The 21,910-nt window shown below is 42.4% G+C and overlaps 1 protein-coding gene across 8 annotated transcripts in view; it reads right to left on the bottom strand.

The window, feature by feature from the left end:
- The window catches only part of RBM26 (RNA binding motif protein 26), a 159,881-nt gene that overhangs the window by 11,025 nt on the left and 126,946 nt on the right, over positions 1-21,910 (bottom strand). For all 8 annotated transcript variants that reach the window (XM_058670580.1, XM_058670581.1, XM_058670579.1 and 5 more), the window contains 2 exons: positions 10,230-10,436; positions 7,083-7,169 (listed from right to left, as the gene is read on the bottom strand). In XM_058670580.1, the coding sequence (XP_058526563.1) occupies positions 7,083-7,169; positions 10,230-10,436 (294 nt within the window). The remainder of the gene's footprint in view (positions 1-7,082; positions 7,170-10,229; positions 10,437-21,910) is intronic.

The following is a 21,910-nucleotide window of genomic DNA, read 5'->3' as shown; positions in this document are numbered from 1 at the left end:
ATTCCCCAAGTGACCACAATGACTGGTGCTGTGCTGATCCAAAGCCAGGAGCCAGGAACTTTCCTCCAGGTCTCCCATGCAGGTGCAGGGTCCCAAGGCTTTGGGCCGTCCCAGACTGCTTTCCCAGGCCACAAGCAGGGAGCTGGATGGGAAGTGGAGCAGCTGGGATTAGAATCGATGCTCACATGGGACCCTAGTGCATTCAAGGCGAGGACTTTAGCTGCTAGACCATCGCGCCGCGCCCCATAAATATTTTATGATGACCTAGGTGGAGTAATTAGAGGTAGGGAGAGAGAGGAAGATGTCTGCATCCCATTCAGGAGTACCTGGGCTCAGTTCCCAGCTTAACTTCCAATTCCAGTTCTCTTCTAGTATGCACCAAGCCACAGGATGGGTCAGGTAGTTAGAACATGCCACCAGGTGGAGTTCTTGGCTTCTGGCTTAATTCCTGGCCAGTCCAGGTTGTTTCAGAGGAAACCAGTCCAGGTTGTTTAAGAGGAAACCAGTGAATGGGAACTATCTAGCTCTTCTCTTGTTCTTACTTTCACATTTAAACACACACACACACACACACACACACACACACACACACACACACACACACTGATTTTTAAACTTCTAAACATTACCACAAAATTCAGACATCTGAGAACCATTACACTCCAGTTTATATTCTTCTCACTTGAGAAAAACTTCAATTTTTTTTTTTACTTTCAAAAGTGAATATTATAAACATCAAAGAACCTTCTGGGGCTACAGATACATTATTAGTTTAAGAACTTTATTAAATTCAAACTATTTACTGAAGCAGATGTGGCTATTCCGCCTTCAGTCTACTGAGTAGTAAATCCAAACAAAATGGTATTTACTCTAAAAAGTAACTCTCATTGGACCCATCTTTCATCTTAAGTTATTCTGTCATGTGTTCAATTTCACATAATTCAGTACTACTTATTCATTAAACTTATTATTTTAATCAACATATACTCATTGTAGAAAAAATTATCTATCATATATGAACATATAAAGATAGACATGTACGGTCAAAAAACCAACAAAAACATGTCATATTAGGCTAGGACATTTTAGTTTTAACAATGCTAAGGCATAGTACACATTGTTTAAAGCTCCTATTAAATATGTAATATTTGAACATTAACTATTCTATCAGTAGCTCTTCCCTAAAAAAATAAAAATGTTGAGAAGTGCTACTCGGTTGACATATGTAATGACTGAAACTCCTCATAGCGACCATCAATGAAAAGAAGCTTATCTAATCTTGACTCAACAGTATCTGTAAGAGAAAACTTGATCAAATTCTAGTCTCTCAATATAGCAAACATACATACAAGTTTCAATCGTAAAATACTTCACATTTTTGCAAAAGATTTTTGAATGACCGAGTACTCAGAACTAGTTTTTAAAGACAAAAACTCTTGAGCCCAGCGCAGTAGCCTAGTGGCTAAAGTCCTTGCCTTGTACATGCTGTGATCCCATATGGCCGCCAGTTATGATCCCGTAGGCCTTGGCTTCCCATCCAGCTCCCTGCTTGTGGCCTGGGAAAGCAATCCAGGACGGTCCAAAGCCTTGGAACCTGCAGCCATGTGGGAGACCCAGATAAAGCTCCTGGCTTCTGGCTTCAGACCGGCTCAGCTCCAGCATTATGGCTACTTGGGGAGTGAATCAGTGAATCTTCCTCTCTGTCTCTCCTCCTCTCTATATGTCTGATTTTCCAAGAAAAATAAATAAATATTTTTTAAAAAAAGACAGAAACTCTGGAGTATCAAGAGTCTATTCTAAAAATAATCCACTGCCTGTTCCATCCACCAAAGAACTCGGCAGTTCCAGGGCTCCAGAGGAACACTTCAAGGTTATTAGACTCAGTCTAATATTAAAATGCCTGAAAGCAACTCCTTCAACTACGTCTTCAACAAGGGATCATTTTAATGGCAAAAAAGCAGAGCATCAGTCAATTTTAGATATTCAAAACTTATTTAGAAAACAATAAAAATTTAAACCATTGGAGAAGTATTTTAATCTGCCAATTACACAGAGTGAATTGTTCGGAAAATTATTCCATTCTTGAAAAAAGAGCAAGGACAATACTTCATCTTTTCAGTAATTCCTGTTCAAAAAAAATACACAAGGCTACTAAGTTCTTCACACTGCTCTCACTTTTGTTTTTAATCTTTTAATCCCAAAATTTGTATTTATATACATATATTTATTTACTTATGGCCAGTCTTTGGAAAGACAATTGAGTTATCGGATTAAATTCCTAACAATATCTTCAGAGCTGGAACATACATATGCTTTCAGTATAACACAGGAAGGAGCGGAGATCATGTTGGAGGGTACGCTGACCTACCGGCACTGCTCTACAGTCTGAATGATCGAACTGGGAAGCAGCAGATGAAAGATAATTATGGGTGAACATCACGATTAGTCTCTATCTTATCCCTCAACACTCACTTTGTCAAAAATAGAGCTTGTGCTGAGTCAACTGAGAAAAAAAAAAGGTGGAAAACGGAAAGGCCTAACCTATAAAAAGAAGAGAAAGTTCCAGCCGTAAGCAACTGCCTGGGTTGCTGGATATCTTGGAAAGCCTTTATTTATTGGGAGAAAAACAGTCAAGCCTGGCAGGTATTCTGGATCTGGTTAATGCAAAATTTGTGCTAACTACACCTATGTGCTAGTATAGTTTCCTGTTCAAGTAAAAAAAAAAAAAAAGTTAAAACATAAAGATATTTTAAAACAGGCGGGTCCAACATGGTGGCCTAGTGGCTGATCTCGCCTTGCCCGCACCGGGATCCCATACGAGTGCAGTTCAAATCCCGGTGGCCCGGCTTCCCATCCAGCTCCCTGCTTGGGGCCTGGGAAAGCAGTAGAAGATGGCCCAAAGCCTTGGGACACTGCACCCGTGTAGGAGACCTGGAGGAAAGTTCCTGGCTCCTGGCTTCAGATCGGCTCAGCTCCAGCCGTTGTGGTCACTTGGGGAGTGAATTATCGGATGAAAGATCGTCCTCTCTGTCTCTCCTCCTCTCTGTATATTTGACTTTGTAATAAAAATAAATAAATGTTAACATAAATAAATAGACAAATACATAAAGTTTTTAAAGTGGGAAATGCCAAACGGGGGTGGCGGGGTGGGGTCTGGGGTGTGTCTGTTGTCTCTAGGGAAGAGAGTAAAGCTGAAAGAGAGCATGTTTGGCAGAGGAAGAATGATTTCTGGGGTCCTTGAATAAGGCCCTTGCACTCACAGACAGGTAGGTGAGGGAGCTGAAATGGAGTGGTTCAGAGGGGGAAAACTGGAGGGGATGTTGGGTCAGGCCAAGTGCAGACCCACGTGGGAGATCTGGGCTGGGCTAACAGCATCACTCCCAAACCACTAGTACACGCACAAGCTGGAGCTGGGGGACTTGCATGGCAGGACTAGGCTGCAGTACCCTCCCACAAGTGTCAGATTAGGGGGTGGGCCATGTCAAGCTGGGTCACAGCATCTAACAGGATGCTAGAGAACCAGATCTGGGAGCAGATTATGTATGAGACTTGTGGGTTTGACATCTGTGGGACCACAGCACCCACTGGTTTACATGGAGAGCTGAGGGTGGTGACAGGCTGAGCCAGGCTGGACCATGAAACTCACTTCACAGAAAACCCACCTGACACTTATAAGAGATGGGGCTCGGAGGACGTGAGCTCGATCAGGCTGCAGCACCCACTGGCCCCTTCCAAGGCCAGGACTAAGAGCAGAGCATGTCAAGCAGGGCAGTGGCACCCACTGGCACAAGCGAACTATTGGGTTGGTAGGGAAACTTGGGGAATTTCCCTATTAGGCTAAAGCTCCTGCTGGGGAGTGTAATGGTTTGGGCTGGGCTCAGGTCAGGCCAGGCTAGGTTAAAGCATCCACCAGCAAATCCAAAATCCAGGGCTGGGAACTGGCATGGTAGGGGTTGTTGGGAACTCCTCTGCTGGGGAGTCAGGGCTAGGCAAATTTGCAGCAACCATCCAAATGCATGCAGGCTACATCGGGGGGGTTGGGGGGAGGGCAGACTAGGTTCGGTTCCAGCACCCACTGGCACTTGCAAGAGCCAGAATGGATGAAGAACCGGCAGCACTAAGCTAAGGCACTTGCCTCTTCACATGAGAGCCAGGTCAGGGGATGGACAAGCTGCAAAGTAAGAGCTGGAATGAATGCAGGTCAGTTGGGCTAAACTGCAGTACTCAGTGGTGAGTGCCAGGACTGGTGGCCAGCCATGTCTAACTGGGTCACAGCACCCACCAGCACATGTGAGATCCAGGGGTGGGAATAGACTTGGTATGGAAACTCGGTAAACTACCCTACTAATTGCAGCTTCTGCTGGTGAGTGTGAGCCAGGTCTGGGGGCGGGCCAAGCTGGGCCAATCCATAGCACACAGGGCATAACCAGCAGCCAGAACAGAGAGCACAACAGGCCAGGTTGGACCATAACACCCACCAGTGCACATGAGGGCTGGGGTGGGCCAGATGAACAGGCCAGCCTGAGCCAAGCTGCAGTACCCATGTGTGTGCATGAGAGCCAGACGGGATGCAGAACAGACTGGGTTAGGTGGCAGCACATGCCACACAAAAACCAGCATTATGGGCTGCCGGGGTCTGTGCAGTAGGTGTGGATGGCACGAAGGTGTGAAGAGAACAGCTCCCCTGCTTGGCAGGGTCCGGGGGAGCTTCCAGCTGTTTGGCAGGGCCCGGCGGATTTCTCTCTGACCACCTTAAAGCAGTCTCACCACCTTTTTGCATGGAAACTCAAACACCCCACTAAGAATTCTGTGATCTATTGAGGCATCGTTTGCCCCTGTGGGATGGCTTTTGCCACCAACGTGAGCCTGAGAGTTAATGTCATTGATAATGTCTTGGTGAGTGGGCCTTTGACAATTCACACACGGGAGTACAATTAAGCCCATGCCATTTTTAAACATTTTATTAGGTACTTAACCAATGCCTCAGAATTTGGTCTAGACATGCAGCACTCCTTCTGGGAGGGGGCTTGAAAATATCCTAAATATTAATGCGAGTGATGGGAGTGAGAGCTGAAATTGCTATGGCAATAAATATAGTTATTGCTACCTTATAGGCTAGCCTGTTTTTGCAATTTTTTGGAGCATAGAAAATGTAGCTGTTTTAGCCGCTTTTATAATTTTTAGCTAGAGGAATTAAGGATGCTTTTATTAAAGAAAAGTGTTTTTGATTATTGTTTTATTGTTTATGGAGTTGTAGGGTTTGTAGTTGTAGGGGGATTTAATATTTGTAATTTTTGCTTTTAGAATTATATTTTTCCCCTTGTAAACTATTTTCCCATTGAATAATGGGCAAGTTGTAGAAATAGAAATGTGGTAGGAATGTACTACTGATTAGCAGGTAATCGCATGTGCCTTGGCCTTGGAGTCCTGGCTGCCGCTCCATGGCTACTGTTGAAGAATGAATAATGGCTTGCTTTGAAGAATATGAATACAGTGTTTTAAAGAATTATCTCTGGGGACACCTGCTTAGCCCTGAAGTGCAGACGGAATGACCGAATGTCTGTACATGCCCCCTTAGTCTTGAAGTAAAAAAATAGAACAATTAGTTGCTTGTGTAGAAGCTTGTGAGGTTTTGAGTAAATAAAAAGGACAGCTTTTTCTTGGGCTGGTGTGAGAACGCACCAAGTGTCAGTGTCTGTGTCTTTCTTTATCACCGACTCCACGCACCCTTCCTGAGCTCCGAACTCTCGGCTGGAGCTGGACTCCGGCAAGGGGCAGGCCCAGTAGGGGTTATTGGACTTGCCCCAACTAGGTTGCTACATCTGCAGGTGTGTCAAGACTGGACCTTTGCAAGGCTGAGCTGGGTTGAACTAGGCCGCAGCACCCATCAGTTAGCATGAGAGACAGGGCTGAGGGTGGGACTGACCAAATAGCTGCATCCCCCAGCACATGCACTGGCTGGTGCAGTGAAGGACTGAACTTGACTCTGCACTGGCTGGCTGGCACATGCAGAACCAGGTCTGAGGTCACCCCAGGCAAAGTTGCTTGGGGGACTTCCCAAGTAGATGGTTGAACTCAAACCCTGGCCTCACAGAAAATCCTAAGATACATGGTTCAACCTTGGAGTGCATGTATCAGGACTGGGCCTCCTCAGTTGCTGATACACATATGGTGGTCAGGATGCCCAGATACACACAGGGGACATAACGGCCAGCTCATGCAGGCCAACAGAGGAGTGAGTGCCTCGTCATAGAATGGAAAGTAGAACAGGTTGGGCCATTCTCCTGGCTGAGCTTTCCAAAATATTGCTAGGCCTGGGCATGCACTTAAGTGAACTTGGTCAGCCAATAGACCTTGGAAAGATTTTCTCAACCTGGGGGCAACAAAGCCTATGATGTCTCAGAACTATCAAAACCACTTAAGTAACACCCTTGAAACACTCTTCTCCACACTGGGGTCTCTAGGGTATCATCAAATGACCATCTCCCATCCCCAGGTGCTGATGACAGCAAAGAGTGGGCCCCACAGTTTCCTCTCTGCAGACACAAGAGGGAAAAAATGGAAACATTTGTCCCACCCACCTTCCTCCACACCTCATCCCTAACAGGAGACCCACAAGGGCATGTACCCCTCAACTATGTAAACAATACTAAAAATAAAATTTAAAAAAAAAAAGGCAAGTTTTCTGACTAGACAGAACAATTTGACATCGAACTAAGTGAATGACTTTAAGTATTCTAATTATATCATTTTATATACAGATGTGTCTTACTTCACTAAGCTATTCCAGGTGGACATGAATTCCATTTTATAGATTCTACTTATTGGTCAAACATGATTACTCACGTAAGTTTAAAAATATTAATCTAAAGGGAAAAAAAGAAAAGTAGGAAGGAGAGAGGTTGAGGGAGAGCAAAGGAGAGAAGTAGGAACGGAATATGGTTATCTTAGAATTGAATCTATAAAATACATGAGTTGTTTTATATTAACAAAAATTATCTTTAAATTAGTCTATATTAAAACTTACAAGCAGTGCTTACACATTTAAATTTGAATGTTTGATAAGTTTTTTTAATACTTACTACTTCAGCGTCTACTCTTGTCTTGAATGTAATTACTGCATGAAGTGAAGAGTCATCAATCTGACAATCTTCAATTTCACCATATTGCTTTAAATTAGAAAAAAGTATTTCCCCCAAATAAATATTTTGAAATATCAAAAAAAAATTTAATGGCATTTACAACATTAAAATAGTAATAAATATAACAGACTATGTACCAATTCATACTGGTTAACAACAACAACAAAAAGATCAAAAATTCATTTTAGTACTTGATATTATAAGATAAAGGGGTGGCCTTTTTTCCAGTATTATTCATATAATTCTACTCTTTAAAGAATTGGTAAAACTTATACTCAGTTTCAATACTGTTTAAATGAATGAAACAATGGTCAAAGCCCGATTTTCTGATACTCATCAATCTCAGTATATACTACATTCTTTTTAAAAGTATTGTATCAAATTCTTAGATCATTCCCTGAGGTTTTTTGGCATAAATCTCAATAAATGGGAAAAACTGATGCATATGTTTTAAATAATTTTCCCAAAATAACTAAATTCCATATCTTAGACTCCATATCTTCTGATTCAGAGTAATGATATTCTAACTATACCAAAATACTTTATCACACCACATAATCTGTTAAAGATATTTAAAAGCTAACCACATTACATATACCTGCTTTTGGTGTGCTAAATCTATGTACAGGAAGATTCTTCTATGTGATCAAGTCCTTTATATATATTTATATATAATTGCCAATACATTTTTTACCCCCATTAAAAAATTATATGCATCTTACTGAAATACATAAAGCATATAGCAAAGTTATTCAAATGACTCTAAAATCAACTATGCCAGTTACTAGCTATGTAAATCTAAACAAGTCACTTTATCTCTTCTTGTTTCACTTTCCTTATCCCTAAAATACTGGGCATAACAATACCTACCTTATAGAAGTGTTCAAACAACTCGCAATAAGGAATTACTGTAAGGCATTCAAAACTAACAGCTGCCACAAAATAAGAGCTCTGCAAGTTTTTGCTATAATCTTTTTTATGACTAATTCCAATGGATATTTAAATAAACATTTTGTTCATACTGATTTTAACAGTCACAGATTCTTTAATAATGTAGGGTTTTTTCCTGGTATCTGTTAAGTGTTCAAATCACAGACTGAGATTAAGAAACTTAATGTTAGACCTGCATTCTTATTTAAGAAATAATTTCAGAACCTGAATCATCCCTATTAACTTTTTTTTTAAAGATTTATTCATTTTTTATTACAGCCAGATATACACAGAGAGGAGGAGAGACAGATAGGAAGATCTTCCATCCGATGATTCACTCCCCAAGTGAGCCACAACTGGCCGATGCGCGTCAATCCGAAGCCGGGAACCTGGAACCTCTTCTGGGTCTTCCACATGGGTGCAGGGTCCCAATGCACTGGGCCGTCCTCAACTGCTTTCCCAGGCCACAAGCAGGGAACTGGATGGCAAGTGGAGCTGCTGGGATTAGTACCGGCGCCCATATGGGATCCTGGGGCTTTCAAGGCGAGGAATTTAGCCGCTAGGCCACGGTGCTGGGCCCATATACTATTGAGTTTTGAGTGGAGTTTGATTCTCTAGATGCATTTAAGAATTTTTATTTAGAGGCTCTGAATGTTTCTCAAAGCAAAGCCATACTAGGGGTGGGCGTCGGGCCCAGCGGTGAAGTCACCACCCGGGGATACAGGCATCCCTTTTACGGCCTGCTGTGAGTCCCGAGTCCTCTGCTTCTGACCCAGCTTTCTGTTAACTCACACCCGAGGAGGCAGCACAGGATGAGGGCACAAGTGCTTGCACTGCTGCTCATGCCACCACATGCAAGACCCGGATTGATTCTGGATTCCTGGTTTCAAGCTGGCTATTGCAGGCTTTTGGGGAGTGAACTACTGGACAGAAGATCTATTTCTTTCAAGTAAAATATAAGAAAAACATTTAAATTTCACCAAATCACAGCTCATTTTATTTGTATGTATTATTTTAGCAGATTCATTTCTGGTTTCCTGATAAACTTCTTAACATGCTTAGGTTACCCAGGTATCACTTCCTTTGCGGAAGGTTATAGATGTACGACGCACGGTAGTGAAGAATTGGGCTACATTATATCCAAATTCTTTTCTTTTCCCTTTGAGTCCACCAAGTACAGGATTTCCTATATTTCTTATCCTTAATCATTTTAGTTATTTTAAAATCATTTCTTTTAACACCTCTTCTGTCCTAACAGTCTCTAATTGTTGTAAGCTTTCCTACACTTAAATGTGACTTCCACAAGGGTAAATTATTTTGTACTGATCTACAAAAGCTTACCTTTTTTTACTGTATGATCTAAGCTCTAATTTTACTATCTCATTAAACTACCTCTATTTTTTCTTCCATCATATGTCATTGTAAAAGGCGCTTCTCAAAGTTAATAAAGTATTTATGGTGTTTAATAAATTTAACTTGATTGTAAGTTATCTTAATAGCTTAACTGTTTTTGTGAAACCAATATATGTAAATGCAATGCCTTCAGGGTGAAAAACTGATTATTTCCTTCCTGTCTCTGAGTAATTACTGTAAGCTGAAGTTAAAACTGATGTTTAGTAACTAATACTTTGAAAATCACAAAGACTCACAACCACTAAGCCAAAAGGGCCTATTGGCATGTGTAATCTCTGTTCTGCACATGAACTCAATGAATCTCAGAAAAGTACAATTAAATAATAGATTAGTTATGACTAAAATGTCATTCTCCTTTCTTATACATCAATCATCAGCTCACAGACTCCTTGCTATACCCTGGTACTTAAAAAAAAAGACTGTGCAGCAAGTTGAACATCTCCTTAAATGTAAATATTATATGATACTAACTAGAGGAATTTCTTCTCTGAAACACTGAGAGATCATTTATTTCACAGTATTTTTAAAGGCCTACCAGTAAGAGTTGTGACATTCCTTCCAGATAACTAAAACAAAAAGTCTTACAATTTGTTTTAAAAATTTTTTAGAAATTACAGATTACTCAAACCCTTTGTTCAGATTAACGGGCTTATGTTACTCGTGTCATTTTCATCATTTCCTCTTTAATCATATCTAGTATCTCAATGGTCATCACTGGCATTTATTTGGTGTGTAAGAAAGTACCGCAAAATGAGGAAGAAGATCTTCTCTATCACTCTCTGTAAACGCAGAAATCTCCAATGCCCTGGGACGGTGATCCACCACAGCGTGACCAGGTACACCTCGCCCTCGCCCTCGACCTCGACCCCTGCCACGGCCATGAGCTGTACCTCGACCTCTTGAATGAATTCCTCTACCCCGACCAGAGGAAAGAATCCCTCGTTTTGCAGCCTAGAAGAGATCAGATGTACAGGTTAAAGAATGTTGTACTACAACTTCAACATTCCTTTAATAAAAACATTGGGGTACAAAAATAATTCAGGTTTTACTTTTCCACATTCTAGATTATTTACGTAGAGTCTTCCAGATACACTTCTCTAATCCCCAAATCCAAGTCTTTTTAGTATTCTGAATTAGATGTCAACCTGTCTTAATATGAGCAAAGTGTTAGAATGGCAGATGAATCAGAATTTTATGTAATGTCAGCATATTCAAATAATGCTCTGTAAAAAAAAAAAAATAAAAACAGGGGCCAGTACTGTAGTACACCAGTTACACTGCCACCCAGGATGCCAGTATCAACACATATTAGTTCGAGGCGTGGCTGCTCCACTTTCGATCCAGCTCTTGCTAATGCTCCTGAGAGCACTGTAGAACATGGCTCAAGCCTTCAGTGCCCACCATCCACAGAGGAAACCTGGATGGAGCTCCAGGCTCCTGCCTTGTGTGGCCATTCAGGAAGTGAAACAGTGGGAAATCGGTCTCTCCCTCTCTTTCAGATAAAAAAAAATCTTGAAACAAAACAAAAACATTATATTAGTTAGGATCTTAGTTTTTAAAATGCAATCAATTTTAGGTAGCTAGAAATTCAGATAAAATCCTTAACATTAAAGTTTTGAAGTTATAAAAGCACCACCGTTCTCTAAATTATCAGGACATATCACAAAATGATTTGTGTACTTAGATTTCTAAATAATACACAATGTTAAAGGTAATTTCAGAAACCAAAAAAACATGAAAACACACAAAACACACCACAAAATGAACCTTTCCAGTTTGGACATTTAAGCATAATGTTTGTTTCTTTGCTGATTTAGTAGTAATCTTGAATTAATCATAAATCACAACATGATTATAAGACCAATGTATCATACTAATTCATGATATGAATAGTGTGCCATTTCATTATTCTCCAAATATTTAATGAACACTTCCTATTAGAGTTAAGTCCTTGCCATCATGAAACTCAAATCTTAAAGAAGTAATAGATATTAAACATTTTAGTATTTAATTAATTGAGAGGCTGCTAAAAAACAAATAAGTTAATTTTAATATGATGTATAGATATAAACAGGACAGAACATTACAGATATGCAGTGAATCAACCCACCAGAATGAAATTTCCCTGAAGGTATTTTTCCTGTTTAGTCTGTGCTTTATTCCTAACATCTGCAACAGTTGCTTGCAGGCTGTATTTACTATTTGTTCAATAAAGAAACAAAGGAACTAAGAATGAAAAAGCCAAGAGACTCGAGTCATAATATGAATAACAGCCAAAATTAAAAGAAATACAGTTTTACAAATAATGAATAAAATGCAGTGCAGCTGGATGGATGCAGCTAGAGGGACAAATTCAAATCAAGCATCCAATTCTAAGAATTTTGATGTTTCTCTCAAAATCCATGAAAATCAATTAAAAGATCTTAGGCAGTAAAACAAAGTGATACAATCAAATCAGTTTTGAAAATGAAGACAAAGCCGGAAACCATTCAGCAAGCCACTTTACTAATCTTAGCACTTGAAGACACAGGCTTGCAATCAGCAGTATGGTGATAGAGAAGTATTTACAACAGAGAAGTAAACATATTTAAGACACATTTAGGATTAACATGTGGTCTCAAAAGGCAGAACTAGAGGCAAAACTGCAGCCCAGTATCCCCACCTGGATTCTAACCATCTCTAACAATGTCAGGGGGAGGAGGAACATGATCCAAAGGAGGCAGAGCAGCTGAAGAAACTGCTGGTGCTCTGAGCCCCTGTAACTACTAGTAATGGTCTGAGAGAGTATTGTGAGAAATGGGACATACCGACAGATTGTATGATAGAGACCCCCAAAAGTAGTGTTCCAGGGGCTTTGGTTTTGTGACATCCTCTTATGTTGAAGAAGTGGATGCAGCAGTGTATACTTGATTACACAAAAGTTAATGGGCGTACAACAAGATGATGGACTCTATGTTTGGTATATGCTTGCAATGGGGGAATCACAACTGAACTTGAACTGTGGTTATGCAACAAGGTGGAGGAATCCACCATGGTGGGAGGGTTTGGGAAGGGGTGGGGAGAATCCAATTACCTATGAAACTGTGTTACATAATACAATGTAATTAATGAATTAAAAATAATAAAAAAAATTAACATTTAAAGTGCTAAAAAAAAAAGTTAATGGGCGTGTACTGGAATCAAGAGCTGGCTGTAGAAGGGACACAATGAAACCTGGTGCCCATCTAACACTGAAGATTTTTGTTGATAGTAGTAAAGAAGATATAAGAAATACAATTTGAGAGACTACTTTGAGAAGCAGAAAAGCAGTGAAACCACAGAATAAGACAGGCAAAGCAGGAAAAAAGAGATTTGCTTTTGCAACTTTTGATGGTAACAGGTGATAAACTTACGGTTTAGAATCACTACACTATTAACGAGCATAGCTGTGAACTGAACAAGGTCTTTCTGTTTTTTTTTTTTTTTTAAGATTTTATTTTCACTGGAAAGTCAGATACACAGAGAGGAACAGACAGAGAGGAAGATCTTCCATGCAATGATTCACTTCCCAAGTGGCCAGAATGGCCAGAGCTGCAGATCTGAAGCCAGGAGTTCAGAGCCTCTTCCAGGTCTCCCATCCAGATTCAGGATCCCAAAGCTTTGGGCCGTCCTCAACTGCCTTCCCAGGCCACAAGCAGGGAGCTGGATGGGAAACGGAACTACCAGGATTAGAACCCATGTGGGATCCTGGCGCATGGAAGGCAAGGACTTCAGCCACTAGGATATTGTTGTGGGCTGAGGAGCTGATTTACATTCCTTTAGCTGAGCACTCAGGTATTGAGCCTAAGGCAGTAGCACCTGGCCTTTGCAGACTCATTGGCGTCCTATTGTCCTGTTAAAGGGCTTGGGGGGAAGAGGATATAATATGGTAATAAAGAGGCTTAGGAGCAGATGGCTCCCAGCACTTCTAACACCATCATTCGCCCTGCCTACTATGCTGGCTCAGCTAGCCGAGACAAATGGCGCCTTAACGTGGGGCACAGCGCAAAGGACGTCCCAGGGACCCCTGGACCTACGAAGGTAAGGAATTAAGGAATTAGGAATTAAGGAATTTTGAATTAAGAATTTAGAATTTAGGAATTTTGCAGGGGCATAACTGATTGAATCCCCAGACCCTCTCCCTGTGCATGGGCACGAGGGACAATCTGAGGGACCCCTGGAACTCTGGAGGGGCAAGTTAATCTCATCCCCAGACCTTCTCCCCGTTCAGGGGCACGAGGGACAATCTGAGGGACCCTGGAAATCTAGAGGCAGGTTTTAAAATTTTTACAGGGGCATAAGTAAAATTCATATTGGGGCAAGAACTCTCTAAAATGCAGGTAATTAAGGGAATCCGAGATCTGCTCCAGTCACAAGGCATCGACACTAAGCTTAAGGCCTCACAGAGTTTTTTTGAAACTGTCTGCGACGTAGTCCCATGGTTTGCTTTCACTGTAGTCATCCTTTTTCTCTGGCGCTTGCTAAATATTGCTTGGTCATCCCGTCAAGCAGTGGTGGAAGCCTGCCGTAAGAAATTGCCCGTTAAAAGTAGGAGACAGCTACAAAACAGGGTAAATAAGGAGAAAGAGCCCCAGACAAGACAAGGGCTGGAGAAAGTGCGCGAGAAATATTCGCGGTCCTCTTCTGAGGAGGCTGAGGAGGGAAAGGATGGAAGTGAGTTTGCCGAGGATCCTCCACCTGTAGAGCGTGTGCCAAACAAAAGTCCCTCTTGGACAGGCACAGAGCTCTCTGCGCCGCCTGAGCCATTGCCGCCATCATGTCTGAGCACAGTTGTAAAAGGTTTACAAGAGCAACTTCAGTGCCTCTCCCTTCAGTTGAGGCAGGAACAGAGTGGATGCACTTTTGGGGCTTGCGTTGGACCCCCACTTTCAACTTCTCTCTCAGCTGTGGAACGTGTGGTACAGCAAGCACAGGAGCAGGGAGACCCTGAGGCAGCTACCCTTACTAGGCGCTTTAGCTTCCCTGTAGTTGAGGTAGAGAATCAGCAGGGGCAGAGAATTAGACAGCACCTGGCACTGTCCTTTAAGGACATAAAGAGTCTGAAGGACGCTGTTGCCACATATGGTCCATCGGCCCCCTTTACTGTTTCCATGATTGAAGCCTTGGCACCTAACAATTTGACCCCGGCCGATTGGAAACAGCTCTGTAAGGCAACTCTGGATGGGGGCGATTTTCTAATGTGGAAATCTGAGTTCTTTGAGCTTTGCCTTGACACAGCACGGCAAAATACCGAGGCAGGCTTTCCTGAGAGAAATCATGATATGTTGACAGGAGAGGGGAATTTTGCTAATGTACAGGATCAGATTAATTATGACCCAGGGGTTTATGCACAGACCACTGCTGTTGCAGTGAGGGCCTGGAAGTCTTTATCTCCAAAGGGCTCGCTACATTTACATCTCTCTAAAATTGTCCAAGGTCCGGACGAGCCTTACCAGGCATTTGTAGATCGCCTACTGGTAACTGCAGATAGGGTATTTGGTGATGCAGATCAAGCCATGCCTTTTGTAAAGCAACTAGCATATGAAAATGCCAACAAATGGTGCCAGGAAGCAATTAGACCTTGGAAGCATAAGCCCCTTAACACGTATCTTAAACTTTGTAAGGACATTGGGAAAGGACAGATAATGGGTGCAATCATTGCAGAGGCATTGCGTGGTGGCACAACCATAGGCTCAGGAGTTCGCCCAAAACAAGGATGTTTTAAATGTGGCCGGCTAGGGCATATCCGCCGGAACTGCCCACTCCAAGGTTGTGCACAGGCTGTTAATATGGACAGGCAGTCCCCAGGAGTTTGCCCTCGATGCCAACGTGGGAAACATTGGGCAAATGAATGCAGGTCCAAGATAGACATCTCCAGGCAGCTGTCTGTGCCGGGAAACGGGAGCAGGGGCCAGCCCCGGGTCCCACAAGCACCTATGTACGGGGCAGCGATTCAGTTTGTTCCTCAGGGACAAAGGCCATTCATGACCTTGCCCAAGGGAGCCCAGGCAGTGGAGGATGGGACCTCCATACCACCTCCTACTTCGTATTGACACCCCAAATGGGGGTACAGGCTATTCCTACAGGAATTTATGGGCCACTACCCCCTGACACTGTAGGGCTTCTGCTGGGACGTAGCAGCAGGGCCTTGAAAGGAGTTCATATTACCCCAGGAGTGATTGGTGCAGACTATACAGGGGAAATTACAGTTTTAGCCAGTGTTCATGCTGGAGTTGCAGTTTTGCCCCAGGGGGCACTAATAGCACAGTTAGTGCTGCTCCCCACAGTGAAGTCAGATTATGCTTGCAGGGCTGGACAGAAAAAAGCAGGGTTTGGTTCCAGTGGTGAAGCCTCTGTTTATTGGGTCGCTGATATGGCAAGCTGCCCTACTTTGGAGTTGAGTATAGAAGGAAAGAAATTTACTGGGCTTCTAGACACTGGTGCCGACACCACTCTTATTTCACAGAAATATTGGCCCCCAGGTTGGCCTGTTACACCCACCATGACCACTCTGCAAGGATTGGGGATTACCCAAAGCTCCCTAGCTAGCTCCAGGCCTCTAGCCTGGAGGGATAAGGAAGGAAATGGTGGCCATGTTACCCCCTATGTAGTACCAGGTCTGCCAGTTAATCTGTGGGGGAGAGATGTTTTGCAACAGATGGGGGCAGTATTAGTATCTGGTCAGGAATTAGCTATGCAGCAGATGGAGAGATACGGCTACATTCCTGGAAAAGGTATAGGGAAAAAGCTGCAAGGAATCACTCAACCAATCTCGTGGAACATGAGAAGGATAAGAAAGGGCCAGGGCATTTTCCCTAGGGGCCATTGTGATGGCAGCTGAAGTTACTCCACAGAAGATTACATGGAAAAGTTCTCAACCCATTTGGATTGACCAATGGCCCCTTTCTACAGAAAAAACAGCCGCCGTTAAGGAAATAGTTCAAGAACAGCTAGCTGCTGGACATATTGTCCCTTCCACATCTCCATGGAATACACCTATTTTCGTGATTAAAAAGACATCAGGAAATGCGGCTGCAGATTCAGCCACCACATTGGTGGCCTCAGCTCTTGAAGAAGCTCAAAAGGCACATGCTAGATTTCACTTGAATTCTAACACGCTTCGTTTGTGCTTTAGTCTGACTAAGGAACAAGCCAGAACCATCGTGAAGCAATGCTCAGTGTGCTCTCAATTTTTGCCTGTTCCTCATTATGGTGTTAATTCCCAAGGACTGTTGCCAAATCATGTCTGGCAAATGGACGTGACACACATCCCAGAGTTTGGGACACTAAAGTATGTGCATGTCACTATCGATACTTGTTCTGGATTTATTTTAGCTAATCCTCAAACAGGAGAACAAGTCAGACATACTCTAGCCCATTGCTATGCATGTTTTTCCATCTTGGGAACTCCTAAAGTTATCAAAACTGATAATGGTCCTTGCTATACTAGCAGTAAATTTTGTGATTTTGCTGCCTCCCACCATATACAACTAATTACAGGTATTGCTTATAATCCTCAAGGACAAGGTATTGTGGAACGTGCCAACCGTACTATTAAGGATTACCTTATTAAAACTAAAAAAGGGGAATATAGTACTCCCCGAGATCATTTGAATTTTGTATTATTTATTTTAAATTTCCTAACACTGGATGCTGAAGGACGGTCTGCTGCAGATCGTCATTGGAATCTGTCTCAGAAGCAAAAGGGTTATGTTATGTGGAAGGATCGCTTGACTGGTAAGTGGCTAGGTCCAGATCCCGTCCTCATTTGGGGGCGAGGATCAGTTTGTGTTTTCCCAGAAAATGAAAATGGTCCGAGGTGGATTCCTGAGAGGCTTGTCCGGCAAGCTTCTGCTGCTGAGTGTTGTGAGACCTCGTGAATGACACCAAGTTCCAGTGCATCCTGACAGCATGCTGGAATGGCAATTGTGATTCTGCTGTTATTCTGCAGCTGCCCTGAATCCTGCCTGTGCCTATGGGGACTGACAGAGAGGCCTATGTTGGCCTGATAAGAATAAAAGAGACTTTGGCATAACAGCGACCACCATAGCCAGTACATCAACAGCCGCCAACACCAGCTACCGTGGTGACAGTGAACAAGGTCGCAGAACAGACTGCCACAGTTATGGAACAACAGGACTTTACTAATGAATGTGAACGGGTGGGCATGCTTACGCTGTGATTGCGGGTTGATTTGTTGGAAAAGAAATAGCAGATGCTGTTAGATTTGGTCTAGGCCACCTGTACCCCATCGTATGCCTTTCTGTTGTATTGTATGCATTTCTGTTGTATCATCTGTGCAAGTGCAATGTGTTTTCCCAAGCCTGGGAACTGCTGTCTGCTCACTGCTACTGAGCTAAGTTACTCCTAAGGTCAAGGCCTCTTGTCTTCAATTGTGCCTTTTATGTATGTTTCACCTGTGAAGTGCTTTGTTTTCCCAAGCCCGGGAACTGCTGTTTGCTCATTGCTACTGAGCTGATATTCACTCCTAGCCATGGAACAGGGTTGCCAGCCTCCCCAAGTATTGTTTGAGCAGCTGCAGCAGACAACACGTTGAATGGCAGCCAGTGATGCGTAAGATGGACCAGGAACGGACCCACCTAAGACAGGGGCTCCAGGTAAGGCTGATAACCTGAGAGTCCACAACCTAAGACAGGCGCATTCAAGTCGGCTTTAATACAGAAGGGGGAATCTGTTGTGGGCTGAGGAGCTGATTTACATTCCTTTAGTTAAGCACTCAGGTATTGAGCCTAAGGCAGTAGCACCTGGCCTTTGCAGACTCATTGGCGTCCTATTGTCCTGTTAATGGGCTTGGGGGGAAGAGGATATAATATGGTAATAAAGAGGCTTAGGAGCAGATGGCTCCCAGCACTTCTACCACCATCATGGTCTCCCTGTGTCGGTGCTTTTCGCTCCAACTTTCGCCGTGCCTACTATGCTGGCTCAGCTAGCCGCGACAGGTTATTGCACCAGGTTCCAAAAACGTCCTTTCTAAACAAGAAGTACAGCCTGCGGCTGGATTACCAAGAGGCTGTGGAAGTGGATCTAGCAGCTTCATGGGTCAGAGCAAGCTATGTTGTAAGAGGAAGCTAAGCTGGTGGATAGGATGGCAACAGGAAATTCTAAGCTGATGGTGGATGCAATGGTTTTAGAGGTGAAGGCAGGCAACCATAGCAGTGGTCTTGGTTATAGCAGTAGAGATAACTCTGGTAGTGGCAGACCAGGATATGGCAACCAAGATGGAGGAAGATGCAATGCTTATATGATGGAGGAAATTCCTGAGGTAACTACAATACTGGTGGAAACTATAAGGATTTTAGAAATTATAGTAGTAATCAATTATGGACTTATGAAAGTGGGCAGTTCAGGTGGGAAAAGCCTAGGCATGATGGTCATGGGTCTGGCAGTGGGAGTGGTAGGCATGGTTAACAACAAGTTGTAAAAGCACAGGGTACAACTTTTAGCCAAAGAGTGAGTGAGGAGTTGTCGGGAAACTTGGCAGGAGTAGGGAGGTTACTTGGAGACAGCTGCCCCAAATGCAATAGAGGAATAAAAAAAATCCGCCACACACACAAAAAAACCTATCTGTACTCATAAAAGTCACTGCAACTTAAACAGGAACCATTCTTGTTAAGAACTGTCACAACCATAGTTTCCAAAAAGCACAGTTATTTAGTAGACAGTTGTTAATTAATGCAATGCAGTGACAATCAGATGTGCATCTATGAGGTCTTTCATCTTTGTATCTTTGTCTTTTTCATCAGGTATGTTGCTCCAGAAATTGTAACCGTGGCACAAATACAAATGTTAAGGAACCACAAGAAAAAAAAAGTAATCAAGTAAAATCTGTTAATTAACTGAATATGGATGCTAAATAAAAGGGTAGAACTAATTAGATGTCCAGATTTTGGGTTGAAGGAAGTTTATGGACGGACTTTAGGAATTAACTAAATGAGAACACTCTGAGCAGGCTGAGCCAGAAGATGCTGAGATTTCCAAATGGAACGTCAAACTGGCACAACTGTTGAACCTCTGCAAGTACTTCAGCTTCTTCACCTTAACATATTTAATCTTAACATTAGCTAGAATAAGCATATAAAATCCAAATATAAGGCAAATAAAAAAATCCAGGCACAGAAGTGCAAATACTGCACTATTTCACTTATATGTGGAATCTAAAAAACTACATACACAGAAACAGAATAAAATGATAGCTGTCAGGTTCAGAGCGGGCAGATCATGGCATACAGGTAAAAAGAGACAAAGTTTCAGTTAGATAGAAGGAATCCTGGACATCCATTGAATAACACAGCCATAACATTTAATAATAATGTGCTATGTACTTGACAATTGCTAGAAGGGATTTTAAATTCTCTTTTCATAAAAAAGTAAGAGGTGATAGGCATGTTTATGTGTGAATATATATGTGTATATGCTTTTTTTTTTAAGATTTTCTTTTATTGCAAAGTCAGATATATAGAGAAAGGTGGAGAGACAGAGGAAGATCTTCCATCCGATGATTCACTCCCCAAGTGACCACAATGACTGGAGCTGTGCTGATCTGAAGCCGGGAGCCGGGAGCCAGGAGCTCTTCTGGGTCTCCAACACGGGTGCAGAGTCCCAAGGCTTTGAGCCATCCCCGACTACTTTCCCAGGCACAAGCAGGAAGCTGGATGGGAAATGCGGCTGCCACGATTAGAATCGGCTCCCATATGGGATCCTGGTGCATTCAAGGTGAGGACTTCAGCCACTAGGCCACCACGCCGAGCCCAAGTGCATATATTTATAAATATGCTATTCACATGAGGACATCTCCAACTTTGGGTTAAATAAATAAAAAATACAATAAATTATAAAAAAAATCCCAATAATAAACTTCTGAGGAATACTAGTGTACTGAAATCTACTGGAAAATAAAAAGTTCATGAACAACATATATTTTGCAATCACAAAATGAAAGCTGCTTCCAAATCCATAAACAACAATGTGTAATAGAATTTCTTCCACAGGGCCCAGCATGATAGCATAGTGGTTAAGGTTCTTGCCTTGCACGCCTGGGATCCCATATGAGCACCGGTTCTAATCCCAGCAACTTCACTTCCCATCCAGCTCCCTGCTTGTGGCCTGGGAAAGCAGTCAAGAACGGCCCAAAGCTTTGGGACCCTGCACATGCGTGGGAGACCTGGCAGAGCTCCTGGCTCCTAGCTTTGGATTGACTCAGCTCCAGTTGTTCCGGACACTTGGGGAGTGAATCATCGGACGGAAGATCTTCCTCTCTGTCTCTCCTCCTCTCTGTATATCTGACTTTCAATTAAAAAAAAAAAAGAATCTTCCACATCTTTACAACCTCAAAATCCTTTCTTCACATCCATTAACAACAAACACAGTATGATTAATGAACACACTAATTACTGGTATAAGCTAAAGTTAACTGCAAACTAAATAAGCTATCTTAAAACAAAAACAGGGCATGGTGCCGTGGCCTAGCCGCTAAAGTCCTCGCCTTGAAAGCCCCGGGATCCCATATGGGCGCCGGTTCTAATTCCGGCAGTTCCACTTCCCATCCAGCTCCCTGCTTGTGGCCTGGGAAAGCAATCAAGGACAGTCCAAAGCTTTGGGACCCTGCACCCATGTGGAAGACCCGGAAAAGGTTCCTGGCCTCGGATCAGCGCAGCACCGTTGCAGTCATTTGGGGAGTGAATCAGCAGACAGCAGATCTTCCTCTCTGTCTCTCCTCCTCTCTGTATATCTGACTTTGTAGTAAAAATAAATAAATCTTCAAAAAAAAAAAAAAAAAGTCATGCAATGTTAAGTTATATCAGGGTAAAACCTGGATAAAGAATTTTGGTACCACTATTACCTAGTTACAAAAAGTATGGACCAATGTTTTGAAGATGAAATTTTAAAGTCACAATGACATTAGCATAAAATCTCTACAATTTCTGCAATAACACATAAGAAATCTTTTCCCAAATCTATTATCTTGGGCAGAATACACATGCAACTAAATCAGGTTCTCAAATAATGCAAATGGTATGCAGGTTCAAGAAAATATCCTATGGATTGTTAAGACTTTCAGACAAGGAACGCCCCAAGATCAATCTGGTAGCTGCTAAGGATTAATACGTGGAAGGCGGTACTCAACATTGTTTCCTATTGTGACTTCCTACCCTCCAAAAATTAAGTTGGCAATAAATTTGAAGAGAAAAAACATCTTCAGGTTAAACAAACCATAAAACATTTAAACTACTGTCACACAATGGTTAAGTATAAACATGTACTAAGTATAGTAATGACACTAATCTCTCCTGTATTTAAAATGTAACTCTAGCTTTCAAACATTTTATGTTGAATTTTAAAAACTGTCATGTCATGAAACAGGACGTAAGTTTCTTATATAGGTCATG

The sequence above is a fragment of the Ochotona princeps genome, chromosome 12 (genome assembly GCF_030435755.1).
Source record: "Ochotona princeps isolate mOchPri1 chromosome 12, mOchPri1.hap1, whole genome shotgun sequence".
NCBI lineage: Eukaryota > Metazoa > Chordata > Mammalia > Lagomorpha > Ochotonidae > Ochotona > Ochotona princeps.
Note: the sequence above shows the minus strand (reverse complement) of the source record. Positions and strands in the feature narration are given on the sequence as shown.